Source organism: Acomys minous (genome assembly GCF_964271855.1).
Source record: "Acomys minous genome assembly, chromosome: 8".
In the NCBI taxonomy this organism is placed as follows: Eukaryota; Metazoa; Chordata; class Mammalia; order Rodentia; family Muridae; genus Acomys; species Acomys minous.
This window is the reverse complement of record NC_140489.1, coordinates 89628224-89643176: the sequence shown is the minus strand read 5'-3', so window position 1 is coordinate 89643176 and position 14953 is coordinate 89628224. Positions and strand designations below refer to the sequence as shown.

At 47.8% G+C, this 14953-nt stretch overlaps 1 protein-coding gene across 4 annotated transcripts in view; it reads right to left on the bottom strand.

Annotated features, from left to right (window-relative positions):
- Nucleotides 1-14953, bottom strand: part of LPIN1 (lipin 1) — a 108858-nt gene that overhangs the window by 39555 nt on the left and 54350 nt on the right. For all 4 annotated transcript variants that reach the window (XM_084791864.1, XM_084791866.1, XM_084791865.1 and 1 more), the window contains 4 exons: nucleotides 7167-7367; nucleotides 6371-6466; nucleotides 3415-3722; nucleotides 590-715 (listed from right to left, as the gene is read on the bottom strand). In XM_084791864.1, the coding sequence (XP_084647990.1) occupies nucleotides 590-715; nucleotides 3415-3722; nucleotides 6371-6466; nucleotides 7167-7367 (731 nt within the window). The remainder of the gene's footprint in view (nucleotides 1-589; nucleotides 716-3414; nucleotides 3723-6370; nucleotides 6467-7166; nucleotides 7368-14953) is intronic.

The window sequence follows — 14953 nt, the reverse complement described above, 5'->3', positions numbered from 1 at the left end:
AAAGGTTCTAGAGTTGTCAGGAAGGTCACTTGTGCTCTATGCAGCTGCAGCTCAGTTCTCGGGCACACATGGGCACTCTAGCCCAAGAGGAAAGGACATTTCAGGGAAGCATGTGGCCTTGAATCCAGCAGAGTGGATTAATGGTGGGGCAGTATCCCTCTGACAGTGCTTAGTGACATCAGAGGCCCTCCATAGCAATGTCCCCACATCTGAGCTTCATTTCAAGGCTAAGAGCCAAAGCCAGGTTGACCCTGTTGTCCTCTCCGGCTTGTCAGGGGGCACTGGGTAACTCAGCAGGTCTTTTTTCCTCCTGCTGCGCCTTCCCCACAGAACCCTGTAATGTGTCTGAGATGGAGTCTCAGTTCAATGCAAGTCTGAGCTTTGTTCACCTTCCACATTCAATCCTAACCTACACACACACACACACACACACACACACACACACACACACTGAAGCTTTTCTGATCCTAATTATTTTCAGTTTTAATTTCTATTTCACTATTTTCTTAGACATGCTTCCTATAGCTGACTTCTAATCCTCTAGACCTCTGACAACAAAAGGCAACCTCTGACATACATAGCAACTTACCTGGGGCTGGGGGACCACTCTCTGTCTGAATTGGGGTATGATGCTGACTGGGGATACGCCGAAATTGAGGGGAGGTTTTCCTTAGGATTATCATCTTGAAATGGTGGTACATCGTTAGGAAGAGTTCTAAAGAGATTTCAAAAAAAAGGCAAAAAAATTACCAAGGGCAGGTTCATAATAGAGCCAGGTTTCTCCCTGACCACATCTAAGGGCTTCATTAGTGAGTATGACCTCTGTCACATGCTCAGGCACATTCTCGAACATAGAAACGGAAATGGGAAAGGCAAAACGTCAGCCCATATAAACTGTTTGTGCATCTGCCTTGGGTGGATTGTAAACTCAAAATGATTTTACCAGAGCATGAACACATGACCATACCAATAAAATACCACTGTAGCATCTTTAAGCATGTGCATGTGCCTCTATAGCATCCTCAAAGCACATGTATATACCACTGCAGCATCCTCACGCATGTGTGTGCGCCTCTCTAGCATCCCTAAAGCATGTGTGTGTACCACTGTAACATCCTCAAGCATGTGCATGTACCACTTTAGCAGCAAGTGTGTGTGCCACCATAGCTTCCTTAAACATGTGTGTACCTTTGGTAATATCCTCGCACGTGTCTGTGTGTGTGTGTGTGTGTGTGTGTGTGTGTGTGTGTGTGTGTGTGACAACACAGCATCCTCAGGAGTGTTTGTGTTCAGTGTAGCATCCTCAGGAGTGTGTGTACCTCTGTAGCATCTTCACCCATATGTGTGTCACTGTAAATCCTTGCGCACGTGTGTGCGCGCGCGCGCGCGCGCGTGTGTGTGTGTGTGTGTGTGTGTGTGTGTGTGTGTGTGTGTGTGCACATGTGTGCGTGCGTGTGTCTGTGGGGGTAGGGGGGCAATGCGTGAGCACAACTGGGGATGGAATCCAGAACTCACACATGGTAGGCAAAGGTACTATACCTCTGAGCAATAGCTCTTATATTTTGAGATAGGGTCTCACTAAATCACCCAGGTTTGTGATCCTCCTGCCTCAGTCTCCCCAGATCTGGGTTTGCTACCACACCTGGCTTGTACCACAGCGTCTTGTCACCTTTCACATTTCCCCTCACCAGATCCTGAGAGGCAGGTAAACTGGAACTATATCCAGGTGTTCCAGAATAAGCCCCCACAGAGCATGCCTCATGTCTAGCCAGAGAAATAAATGGCATCGATCACATGTATCTTTGAATTAAACATGGCTGTAAAACTTCTTGGCTCATGAGCCCACCCCTACAGAGGCCATCTGTCTATACTTCTGCTGATGCAGGAAGCACCTGTGGCCAGGTGTTAGACTTGAAAGTCACAAAGAAAAGGCCATTATAACCAGCCCAAGCCAAACAGCCTCTGTATCCACAGCAGATTAGAGGCTACAGTTAGGGGAGGCAATGATGCCAACCAACCTCTAGAATAGGCCAATATAGATATTTGAGGACCTAGGGGTGCAGCTCCATAGGTCCCTCGCCTAGGATACATGGAGCTGAGCTCTAGCCTAGCCCCACAAAAAGGGGTGTGGTGGCTTACATCTGGGATCCCAGCACTTGGGAGGTAGAGGCAGGAGGATCAGAAGTTCAAGGTCATCTAGTTTGCTCTGAACAATGAAGGCGAGGAATACTCCATTCCTGATGTTACTTGTATCTCCTTTATGTTAACAAGACATAAAAATTATCAAAAGCCACGTGCAATTATAAACATCGGAAACAGAAACTATTCTTTAAGAATTTAGTTTTCAAAACTGGCTTTTTCTGCCGGGAGTGGTAGCAAACACTTTAATCCCACCACTTGGGAGGCAGAGGCAGGCAGATCTCTGTGAGTTTGCCCGGTCTTCAAAGAGAGTCCAGGACAGGCAAGGCTACACAGAGAAACCCTACCTCAAAAACAAAACAAAACAAAATAAAATAAACAATAACAACAAAACTGGCTTTTCCACCAAGATACATACATCCACACTGAGCTTGGCAACAGTCTTAGAAGCAAAGATATATAAAAGGAGAGAAGCTCACAAATTGGGAGCACAATTCAAATTAAGATGGAAAGGTGTGCTAAGCATTGAGGGAGTGTGGGCTCCAGTGGTCTTTAGCACCAAGTGGACCACACACCCTCCTGACCTACAGATACCTATAGATCTGCCTCAAGGTCACAGGCAGAGTTGGGGCTAAGAGAACAGTAAGTGGGTTTGGAACAGCCAGTGAGGAGTAAAGGGTGGGACCAAGGATACAGCGATGGCTGAACATGCACAATGCCACAGATTTGATCCCCAGCACTAGTAAATAAATAAGTCCTGAGGAAACAGTTTTGTTCATGAAATGCTCATTTGCAGGCTCTTGTTTCTTCATTCTATTTCAGAAAGCTGATGTTATCCGCTCAGAAGCATGGAGTGACCAACTGTGTCCCGGGTTAAGAAACTAGAGCGAGGATTTATTCCTAGGTTGGGCCCACTACCTGATCACAAAATTCAGTCTAAGATACCCAACAGAAGAATGAAAAGAAATGAAAAGAAAAATCATTTTAAAACTAGCTTGTTTATGACTAGAGATAGAGTCCAGTTGGTAGAGTGCTTGCCTAGCATGCATGAAACCCAGGTTCAAATCCAGCCCATGCCTAGCGTGGGTTTTAAATCCAGCCCATTTAACAGGGCATGACGGTACATGCCTGTAATGCTAGCATTTGAGAGCCAGGGGCATGATGATCAGGATTCCAAGGTGATCTTCAACTGCAAATTCAGTTCAACTTGTCAAAAAAGGAAAGGAACTAATTGATGCCCCTGCATCACAGACCCTGCCTCCTCACTTCTCTCACCTGCTCCCATCCATCGGTGCTGTTTCCTCATCAGAGCTCATCTCTATGGGAAACATGTCCTCATCCTCAGACGTGTTGACATTGTCATCTCTTTTCAGATTGTCCAACTGAGACTTCCTCCTCCTTTTCCTTCTCTTCTTCCCCAGGGAACCAGCAGATGGAGTGTCGCTGGGAGGCAGGGCCTGGGCAGTCGTGGTGGGATCCAGGCCCCTGATTCTGTCCACAGAGTTCCTTTTCAGCTGGCTTTCCATTCTAGAAGCTCCTTCCGACAGGATGGGGGATGTGGCCAGGTACACGGGGATGACTTCCTAAACAGGACAGGGGACCAAGAGTCCCATTAATACAGTGAAGGAGAAGGGCCATGACAGAGGACTTACTCGGGAAAGAGTCACAGCAGGACAACCCAACATCTCAGAGTCATCAACTCCTCAGACACTGTTTCGTACTGAACACAGCATTTACGTAATCATAATAGAGTCAGGCCACTCATTACCAGTGATTTCAAACCATCAAAACTCATCTGAAATATCCAGGGAAGAGAAAAATGAGGGCAGAGTCATTACATATGACACTGCTGCTGGTTTATGTGAATAGGTTTTATGTGAGTAGGTTTCAACAGGAGAGAGAGAGAGAGAGAGAGAGAGAGAGAGAGAGAGAGAGAGAGAGAGAGTGAGAGTGTTCATATCACAGTCCTGGGATGCAAGAGACCCAGTCTTTATTTTTAAAAAGAGAAAAAAAATCCAGATGACAACTCGGCCTACGGGCTTGTCATTTCAGAGCAAATCTATCTGTGTAGCCAGTGAGGTAGGAGACAGGGAGTCCCCAGGAAGAAATGCTGAGGAGCAGAGCTGGTATAAGTATACAGGCCAATTGGTGATGCAAAATGCAGGTCTCAGCTTCCCACAGGGTCCCAGGCACCACTGATGTTGAGCTGGCCACCTGGTACAGAGCCTCTGTGGCATATGAGTCCCCATGGATTCCTCATCTCCTAGAGCCAGGAGCAATGGGAGGTTACAATAATCTCAACTAGTAAACTCAGGGCTTCCCATTTAGACAGGAGTCGCCTGGAGGCTGTGGGGCCTACCTGAGACGGCAGGGCAGGAGCGGCCCTTGGCTTCCAGCCCAGAAGCTGTTCCTCGGATAGGTAACAGGGAGGCACCTGCCTGGGGCAGTTGAAAATCGCAGACACTGGTTTTAGTGTTTGAGGCTCCAGCGGAGCCTCCTTCCCAGGAAGGAGCCAGCTTAAGTGGGTTTAGCAAGGAACCCATTCACAAGATTGCTTCACGGGAGCCCCAGACAGGCTGCTGGTTATGTCACTCCACCGGTCTCCACCCCACTGCACTCAGACAGTCTCTCTCTCTCTCTCTCTCTCTCACTGAACCTGAAGCTGGCAGCCTTAGCTAGGCTGGATGGCCAGGCAGCAGGTTCTCCGGATCTGTCTGTCTCTGCCCCACAAGGCTAACGTTGCAGGCGTGTACTGAGCTTTCCTTAAGCTGGGTGCTAGGGATTCAAACTCAGGTCCTCACACTTGCAGAGCAGGTGCTCCTCAACCACTGAGTCATCTCCCCAGACCCAGAACCTCAAAGGGCTAAACATCACACAACCTAGTAATTTCATTCCTAGGCATAGCTGGGGAGGGGACACGGGACCAAAGCTCATGTTCTCACGGAAACTGGAACATGAATGTTCACAACGTCATGACTCACACCAGCCAAAAGGTGGCAACAACCCAAGAGTCCCTCGAGAGGTAACTTAGGTAAACCAAAATGTGGTGATCAAACCATTCAGCCACTGAAACTAACAGTTTGGGCCCAAAAGTTGGCTGAGTGGGCAAAGCACCTGCTGCTGAGCCTGACAATTGGGAGAGTTCCATCTCTGAGGTCCACACCGAGGAAGGAGAAAATCAGCTCTCAGAAGGTGCCCTCTGACATCCACACATGCTGTTGACTGTGCACACACAAAACTAAACGAATAATAAAACTGAAATTCATACATGTGTGACTACACAGCTCAAGCTTGAAGCACTGTGCCAAGTCAAAGGCACCAGGCACAAGCACGGCATCCCACGGTATTTCATTTGCACGAAAATTCAAAATAGGGAAATTTGTACACAAGATAACTTATCAGTTGCTTTGGGTTTGGGTGCTGGGAGACTGGCTGAATCCAAACAAGAGGTATGTTCAAGATGTGACATTTCTTTTTCAGGTGATTAAAGCATTCTGAAATCCACCAGAATGGTGGCTGCGTGAGTCTATGAACAGACTAAAAACCACTGACCTGTGATAGGTGAGATGTGTGGGTTAACACTGTCAAGAGGTCGTTGGTAAGAGGACTAAGTTCAAATCCTCAGCACCCACCTAACAGGTGGGCACGATGGCGCACTTGGCCTGTAACTCCAGCATTGGAGAACCGCCACAGGAGGATCATCAGGGATCAGTGCCCAGTCAGACTCACCAAAGCAACAAGCTTCAAGTCCCATGAGAGACTCTGTCTCAAAACTACAGCAGAGAGTGACAGAGAAAGACACCCGACACCCTCCTCTGGCCTCAACATGTCCAAGCATGGGCACAATCACCAATACATACAGATGAACATACATCATATGCACATACTCTGCATACACACAACCACAGGAATAGCAAACAAAAAGGATTTAGTCACTTACTAAATGAAAATGAGGAGACTCAGTCATTTCAGACTTGTCACACTGGCACATAGTTTGGCCAGTGTACAATGTCAGTCCCTCTGTCTCCTAGAAATGGCAAGATAGTTGAAGCAGGCCAGGACTGGGTCTCTGTGGCCTTGGCATGCCTGACTGAGTCCCTCTGACAGGGAAGCAAGTCTTCCCTCTGACGCCAGCATCTACCCAACAAAGCGCCCAGAATTCCTTCTCCTCAGACCTGCCCGATGCTGACTCCACACGCTGGAGTGACCCTGGACACCCAGCCCTCCTCACCTGATCGTTGTCAGTCTCCTGAACGAAAAAGGCTTCTCCATTGTCTCCCAACTTCATGTGCAAATCCACAGACTCCCCGTTGATTTCTATGTCCACCTGAAGGCAGAGGACAGTTAAGAACACAGTGAGCTCCCCTGAAAGCGCCCCAAGTCTCAGATGGTGCCCCTAACTCAAGCACGCCTGCCCTGTGCACTGGGAAGGCAGGGAAGGAACTTGGGTTTCCAAACATGGCTACCACTGGCCCTTTTAATACCTCCAATGCTGATCTAGAACCTTCCCACTCTCCTCCTGTATGCTCACTTCCCCTCTGTCGGAGGATGAAGAAGCCTGTGATTGCCACCCAACCAGCAGAATAGAGAAGTAACTCCACAGGGCTTCTGAAATCAGGCCATAAAACCATCATGCCCACCTATTCCCTCATAAGCAGCCACCATGTGGAAAGGGAACCAGAGCGCCTGGAAGGGCTCTGCTTGGTAACCCCAGCTGAGAGCACAGAGCCAGCGCTCGGGCACAGGAGGGAGTGGGTGGTCAGGTGACCTTCAAGCCTTGAGTTTTCCTGAGACGAGGCCTAACAAGCCACCAGGCCCTGCCCCATGTGCCTCCTGAGCGTCAGACCTGATAAGCAGCGGGGGTGTGCCTCACATCACAGAGTAACGGACACTGTTGTGGTAACCGGAACAATGTGATCATTAGTGAGCATTAAATTATGCAACTCTGCATTTTGGTGATTCTGAGAGCTCAGGACAGGAAACAGCACCCTCATGCTGCTATTCCCTGAGGAGGGGGGAGGCCTCACCACTTTCTCCCGGGAGCGCAGGACACCCATCTTCCCGAAGCGGACGTGGAAAGGGGAGCACTGCAGGCTGCCATTGGGCTGGCGGACAACGATGATGTCGATACATCCTGACAGCGTGGCAGGGTTCAGTCCCTTGTAGAGTTCCTTCACTGTCACAAACACCTGGCCGGCCAACTGCCCCACGTAATTCATTGTCTGAACCTGATAGACAGACAAATCACACAAGTTCATGAGTGCAATTAACACTGGATGGCCACCCAGAGCCTCTAACTAAACACTCCTCCATTTCTTTTTTTCTTTTTCTTTTTTTTTTTTTTTAGATTTATTTATTTATTATGTATGTATACAGTGCTCTGCCTGCATGTACATCTGCAGGCCAGAAGAGGGCATCAGATCACAGTACAGATGGCTGTGAGCCACCATGTGGTTGCTGGGAATTGAATTCAGCAACTCCAGAGGAGCAGTCAGTGTGCTTAACCTCTGAGCCATCTCCCCAGCCCAACACTCCTCCAGTTCAACGATGTAATGTACACATCCTTTCACACCTTCCCCACATCACTCTGTTTCTGGAATGTTCTCCAGGACACCTCTGGGACAGCCCATTTCTGCCACCCCATGAGGCCCAGCATCCCTCCCACCACGGAGAGGCCCAGGAATCCTAACAGAAGCTGCCACTGGGCTCAGTCTCCGCAGCCCAGGACTGACTACAGATGTGACCTACCACACCTGTGTTTGGCAATGTTGTCTCAATGTCAAACCCAAGAAGGCTTTTGGACTCTGGAGTAAAGAGACCACTTCTTATGTGTGGCTTAGCCAAGGGAAGCACCTCACAATAGGAGCAGTGAAACATGACAACACAGATAGCGTTTTACACTCTTCCCCATCCTTCCACTCCAGCAGCCTTTCCATGCCCTCTTTACAATGTTTCCTGGCCCTCAGAGAGGGTGACATCAATGTCCTAGTTAGGGCCAAGCACTCAGCAGTCACTTATTCTCAACACTTCAACAACTTATATGAGTCCCCATTTTGGCCAGAGCTCACTGCTTGTGGTGGTTTGAATAAAAATGGTCCCCGTAGGTCCAAGGGAGTGGCCCTATTAGGAGGTGTGGCTTTGTTCGAGTAGATGTGGCCCTGCTGGAGAAAGTGTGTCACTCGGGCGGGCTCTGAGGTCTCAGACACTCAAGCAACTTCACTTCTGCTACTTGCTGATTCAAGATGAAGAGCTCTTAGCTCCTCCAGTACCATGTCTGCCTGCGCATTGCCGTGTTTCCTGCCATGACGTAACGGACTGACCCTCTGAAATTGTAGGCCATCCCGAATTAAACGTTGTCCTTTATAAGAGGTGTCGTGGTCAGGTGTCTCTTCACAGCAAACCCTAACTAAGACACTGCTGAAAGATGTCCTGACCACGTCTAAGAGCTGCACTTGCTTATATGTGTAAACATTAAGCATTCAGGGTCTGCAACATGGCACCACTGGTTAGAAGAGGTTTGCCACCAAGCCTGAAAACCTGAGTTCACGCCCCAGGACCCAAGTGGAGGAATGGGACCCAAGTCCCGCAGATTATCCTCTGATCCTCTGACCACCACATAGTGGCATACACACACACACACAAATTAATGTCATAAATACTTAGGACTCGGTTTAATTAGGCGTCCATTTGACAAAACATCAGTCATAGATCCCCGCATAGGGCCTGTGACCTCTCTAGCCATAAGCTTTGGATCGGTTCTGCAGTGTTAGTCATGTACTCTCTCCCATGGAGCAGACTTCTGATCCAATCAGACAGCAGTAGCTTTCCTCACAAACATGCCGCTGTTGCAACATGGGTGTCTCTCACAAGGCCACTCAGTGTTGTAGTGCACAGGGTCCACGGCCCAGTTACAATAGTTGATGGCTTTTCTCCATCAGGCAGCTCTGTAGCATTCTGACACTATGAGTGCTTAGCCAACAGGGAGACAATGGCTTTTATCAGGTTCTTTCTAGTCCCTGCCTGCCAGCCTCGTGTCTGACAACTGCCCAGCTGGAGGCGTTTGTAGCCATGCTAGTGGTACATTTTTCAGGGTAGTCTGAGACTTAAAAGCCTCCCCTCCATACATCGTTTGCTCTCTCGTTTCCTGCCTGCATTTGATAACATGAATCTTCAGTGTCCTGTTCTGGCGACCAAACCTGCAGCTTGCTGCCACAATTCAAACCATGAGGACTCTGATTCAGCAGGGACCATAAACCAAGATAAACACTTCTTTCTATAAGTTGTCTTTGTCACTGTGTTTTATCACAGCAACAGCTGATAGTCAGACAAAGGTGCCGACAATGAATGGCTGCTAAGAAAACTAAAAGCAAAATAAATAAATAAATAAATAAATAAATAAATAAATAAATGAAAACTAAAAGCAGCCCAAGATAATTCCGCTTGGGACCAACAAGATTCTAGCTCTCCATAATCAGTTAACAGCCTTCTGGGACCTTTAATACTGGGTGTGTCTCTTTGGGGAAGGAGGAGGGAACTTCAAATTACATTGTGAGGTAAAAAGAGTTTCTGGGGGTTCAGGGCAGTTAGCAGATCTCAGAATTCCAGCTTCCCAGGCTTAGAAAAGTGAGTATAGCACCCTGCAGGGTCCAATTCTCTTTCTAAGAGGTCAGAGATAAGGGGTGTTTCCTCTCTGCTTAGCATCCCAAAAGGCACCTCTCATCAATGATAAAGCTGACGCAGCTCTGCCCTTGTGACCTCAACAAAGCAGCTGAACAGAGAACAGGTGGCATCCAGGCTGGAAGAAACCTGATGGTTTTGTGGCTCCAACAGGCTCTTTTTAATAGGAAAAACCTAGAAACTCTTAGGCAGAGTTCTTCTGCAAACACGGCTGAGGAGTCACACTCCCTGGATAACTGTCCGTTGTGTGCGTGAAGCAGCTGCCTGTTGGAAACCTCCGCAGATGTTATGGGGTCTCTGTGTGGGAGCTGAGATACTGTTCAGAAACCCCACTGGACAACAGTCTTCTTGGAACTAACCGTGCCATCAAGACCCTGGGGTTGCCTAGACAAGCCCTTACTGAGCTTTATTTAAAAAATTAAAAATTTAAAAAAAAAAATAGGAAAACCTCCCCAAACTCTTAAAGAGGACCTTTAACCAGAAATAGGAAGTATTTTTCAACTAGGTGGGGAAACTGGGGCCCTTGTGTGCTGTTAGTGAAAACGAAAATGGTGCAGCTACCATGGAAACCAGCATAGCCAATCTTCAAAAACATAAGAGGAAAAATAGAATTACCCTCCAATCCAGCAATTCAACATCAAAGTATATCTTCTAGAGAACTGAAATTGGAGAATTGAAGTTATTCAGCCTTCCAGAGGAAGAAATTTTGGGGGGCTGAGGAGATGGCTCAGAGGATAAAGCACTTGCTGTGCAAGAGTGAGGAGTGGAACTCAGAGCCACAGCACCCACGGGAACCCACTCAGGCGTGGCGGCACACCTGTGACAGCACTTAGGAGGAGGCAGAGGCAGGAGATCCCTAAGGCAAGTTGGCTACCTAGACCTGCCCGATCAGTGAGCTCTAGGTTCAGCAAGAGACCAAGACCTCAGTACACAAAGTGGGGAGAGAGAGAGAGAGAGAGAGAGAGAGAGAGAGAGAGAGAGACCCAGCATCCACTCTTGGCCTCTACCCACATGTACACACACATACAAGCACACATCACATAAACGCATGCAAGAAAAGGAGAGGACGGGATTCCGCAAGCTGTCACAGCACGGATAAGCCAGGATGGCAGTGGGGATGGTGAAAAGCCAGTCAAAACAAGAGAAGTGCTGCAGGACTACTGTAAGAGCTACCCAGAGAGGACACCCCGGGTGATGTGACTAGAACAGAGATGTGGAGTAGTGGATGAAGGGGTTCCGGTCCAGAGGTGTGCAGTGAGGGCTGCGCTTAGGTGCACTTTAAAACCACTTAAAGGCTGGAGATGCAGCTCAGTTCGTAGAGCGTTTGTCTAGCATACACAAAGCCATGGGTTTGATCCCCACATTGAATAAACCAGGTATAATAGTGCAGCCTGCAATCCCAGTACTGGAGAGTACTGTAAAGACAGGAAAATCAGAAATTCAATGTCATTCTAGGTTTGAGGCCAGCCTAAACTACTGTCTCAAAAAAAAAAAAAAGAAAGAAAGACTTGTGAGGTACAGGGGACAACTCCTCCTCAGGAGACAAGCCAAGGTAAGCCAGGTCCCCTCAGGTCCCTGATGGGCTGAAATCTGGCAAGAGAGGGGCAGAACAAGGCCCTTCTTTCTCTGCCTCATAATCAGCTCTCTTCCTCAATAGGCCCTGCGCAAAGCTTTCTTTAAAAGTTCTACACAATCAGCCCACTAGATGTAAAGTCCCAAATTTCACTTCCTGCAAAAACTCAAGGAAGGGGCTAATCCAAGTAGCCTGAACATCAGCAGGCAGGATAACCCTGGCCAGGCAGAGGGGCCTCACGATCCCAGATCCCATCCTTGCTGTGCTGTTCCAGCTTCCTGGAAAGCACTTATGGAAGCCAGGAGGGTGAGGTTTGATTTGAAAACAGAAGCGTCTGGAAAACTCCAGGGTGAGGGACAATCAGAGGAACCAAAGAGAGTAAATCAAGATGGCTAAGGGTTCCAGTGGGCCTGCTCAAAGAAGACACTTGGCCACCAGCTTGCTTTCCCAGCTGCTGGGTTTTATCTTGAACTTTAGCAAGCTACTGCACCTGGCAGGGCTTAGCACACCGGCGAGGGGATTCTGAGGTCCCTGGCAAAAAAGTGTGTGTGGAAGGAGTACTGCACCAGGTCTTACAGAATCCTCTAGAGTAGTGGCCCTCACTCCTCCTAATGCTGTGACCCTTTAATACAGCTCCTCATGCTCTGGTGACCCTCAGCCATAAGTTATTTCTGTTGTTACTTCATAACTCTAAGTTTGCTACTGTTGTGAATCGTAATGCAAATATCTGACATACAGATATGTGACCCCTGGGAAAGGGTCAAGACCCCCAGGTTGAGAACCGCTGCTCTAAAGCAAGCCAGTCCCTGAGGGAATTCTGCAGTCACAAAATACACAGATTTTTTTTTTCTTTCCCCTTTAATGTAGCTGCTTCTGGGTTGGTGTTCTGAACCAAGACTAAGTTCTCTGAAATGCCATCTCTAGGTAAGATCTTCCTAGATAAATGTGGAGCCCATGTTGGCAAGGAAACCCAACTTCAAGGCCCCAACCTGCAACTGGAGGTCACACACCCTCCCTCACCAACCATGGCATTCTGCAAGTGCTTGGCACAGCCACCACCCAAGTTTCAGACTGTTCCAGACATAGCCTTGGGACATGATCAAGAAGTGCCAGAAGTCGCATGACTCCTCACCTAGTTAGGACATTAGAAAAGTCTACATTTAGTCCAAAATTGGCTGTGCAGACTTCATGAACTGCCAAGAAAGGCTACTTTTTATTTTCATCTTTTTTTTTTAAATCTGCCAAAATTCAAAAGCCCTGCCATAGCTCTCCTAACACCACAAATTTTGTTAATGTCCTTCCACCACCTGGAATATTAAAGTCATTTGAGGACGGCCTCAGGTCAGCCCCATTGAAACCTTGTCGCAATAACATAAGGGGGCTCGTAAGACAAGAGAAGACACCTGGTGTGGCGGTTTTAACAGGAATGGCCCCCATAGACTCGTGTGTGAATGCTTGGCCCATGGGAAGTGGCACTATTAGGACCTGTGGCCTTGTGAGGGTAGGTGTGGCCTTGTGAGGGTAGGTGTGGCCTTGTTAGGGTAGGTGTGGCCTTGTTAGGGTAGGTGTGGCCTTGTTAGGGTAGGTGTGGCCTTGTGAGGGTAGGTGTGGCCTTGTGAGGGTAGGTGTGGCCTTGTTCCAGGAAGTGTGTTGCTGTGGGGGTGGGCTTTGAGGTCTCCTATGCTCAAACTATGGCCAGTGTAGCACACAGTCCCCTTCTGCCATGTTTCCCACTATGATGATGATGGACTAAACCTCTGGAACTGTGAGCCAGACCTAATTAAATGTTTGGTTTCTCTTGGGGGGGGGATTGGTTTTTGTTTTTTTGTTTTTTGGTTTGGTTTGGTTGGGTTGGGTTGGGTTTTTTTGTTTGTTTGTTTTTGTTTTGTTTTGTTTTGTTTTGTTGTTTTTTTCAAGACAGGGTTTCTCTGTGTAGCCTTGGCTATCCTGGAACTCACTCTGTAGACCAGGCTAGCCTCAAACTCCTGTCCATCGAGTGCTGGGATGAAAGGCATATGCCACCACCATTTTCTAAGAGTTGCCATGGAGCCGGGTGTGGTCGGGTATGGTCTAGGGCAGCCAGGGCTGTTTTACAGAGAAATCCTGTCTCAGAAAAAAAGAAAGAAAAGTTGCCACGGTCATAGTGTCTCTTCCCAGCAATGGAAACTAACTAAGACACCTGGACAATTATGCAAGAGTTCGTCAACACAGTTCACAGAGTTATGCCAATCACAAGAGGGATTGTTCAGTCCATAAAGTACATGGCTCAAAAGCAAGAGGACCTGAGTTTAATCTAGCATAGATTAAGCCAGGCACAAGCCACTAAGTAGGAGTGGGTAGGAAACTGAGATCCCTGGGACTCCCCAGGATGGTCAATCTAACAGAACCAGTAGCAACATGTTGTTAGGGACCCCACCTCAAAAGATAAAGTGGACCTAAAGGAGGTAATGTCAATGTCTGGCCCCACATGTGTACACCCACTGCACACACACACACACACACACACACACACACACACACACACCTGCACACATACCCACCTATACACATACACACATCCCTCCACATCAACACCTGCACACACACACATGCACACGTACACACATCTGCATATACACACTGGCACACACATACATACCCACCTGTGCACACATACCTGCACACACAGAAACACCCACCTGCACACACATGCACACACACACAAAATAATTAATTTCTAAGGCCCTTCAGAAGGCACCAAATAAAAACATTCCATAAATACTCCAATAGTGAGAAATACTCCAATCATTAACACAACAGAGTCCCAGGAAGATCTCCCCTTTGGCACATGCTAGCATGTCCCAGCAATTACACAGCAAGAACTGATTCTACAGATATAGGATTATGTGTTTAATGTATATGCATACAGGCACATGTAAGCACATGCCACAGCATATATGTAGACTTCAGAGGACAACTAGTAAGAGTCAGTTCTTTCTTTCTACAGAATTGGTGAGCGTTCTTCCTTTCTTTCCTTCATGTATGTGGGTTCCAGAAATCAAACACAAGTCATCCTGTTTGGCAGCCAGCATCTTTACCTACTGGGCCTGGGCCATCTCACCAGCCCCCAGATATAGCACCATCTTTGTGAGAAGAAGTAACCAGAGACTTGACTGTGATGGGGGAAAGCAGAAGTCACTTGGAGATCAACAGGATTAATAAATTATGGACCTTCCACAATATATATGGAGCAGTATGAGCTTATTAAGAGTGGGAGAGTTGTATGCTCCACAAATATCCACTCACAGGGCTGCCGGCTGCCAACAGGGCGGTAGGGCAGAAGACCTTAACTATTCCACATACACAGGTACTACTTTCACATCAGTTTTTAATGGGGAGTCTGAAAATTCCTGTACTCTTGGTCTCAGGGTCTCCATGCCAAACAAAACTACACAGCAGAAAAGGGACATGAAGGAGCTGCCATGGCTCACCAGGCAAGGGTACTTGCTGGCAAGCCTAAGGATCCGAGTTCAATCCCATAAAACCCAGGGATAGGTAGGGGCAGAGAAAAGACCATATAAAGTT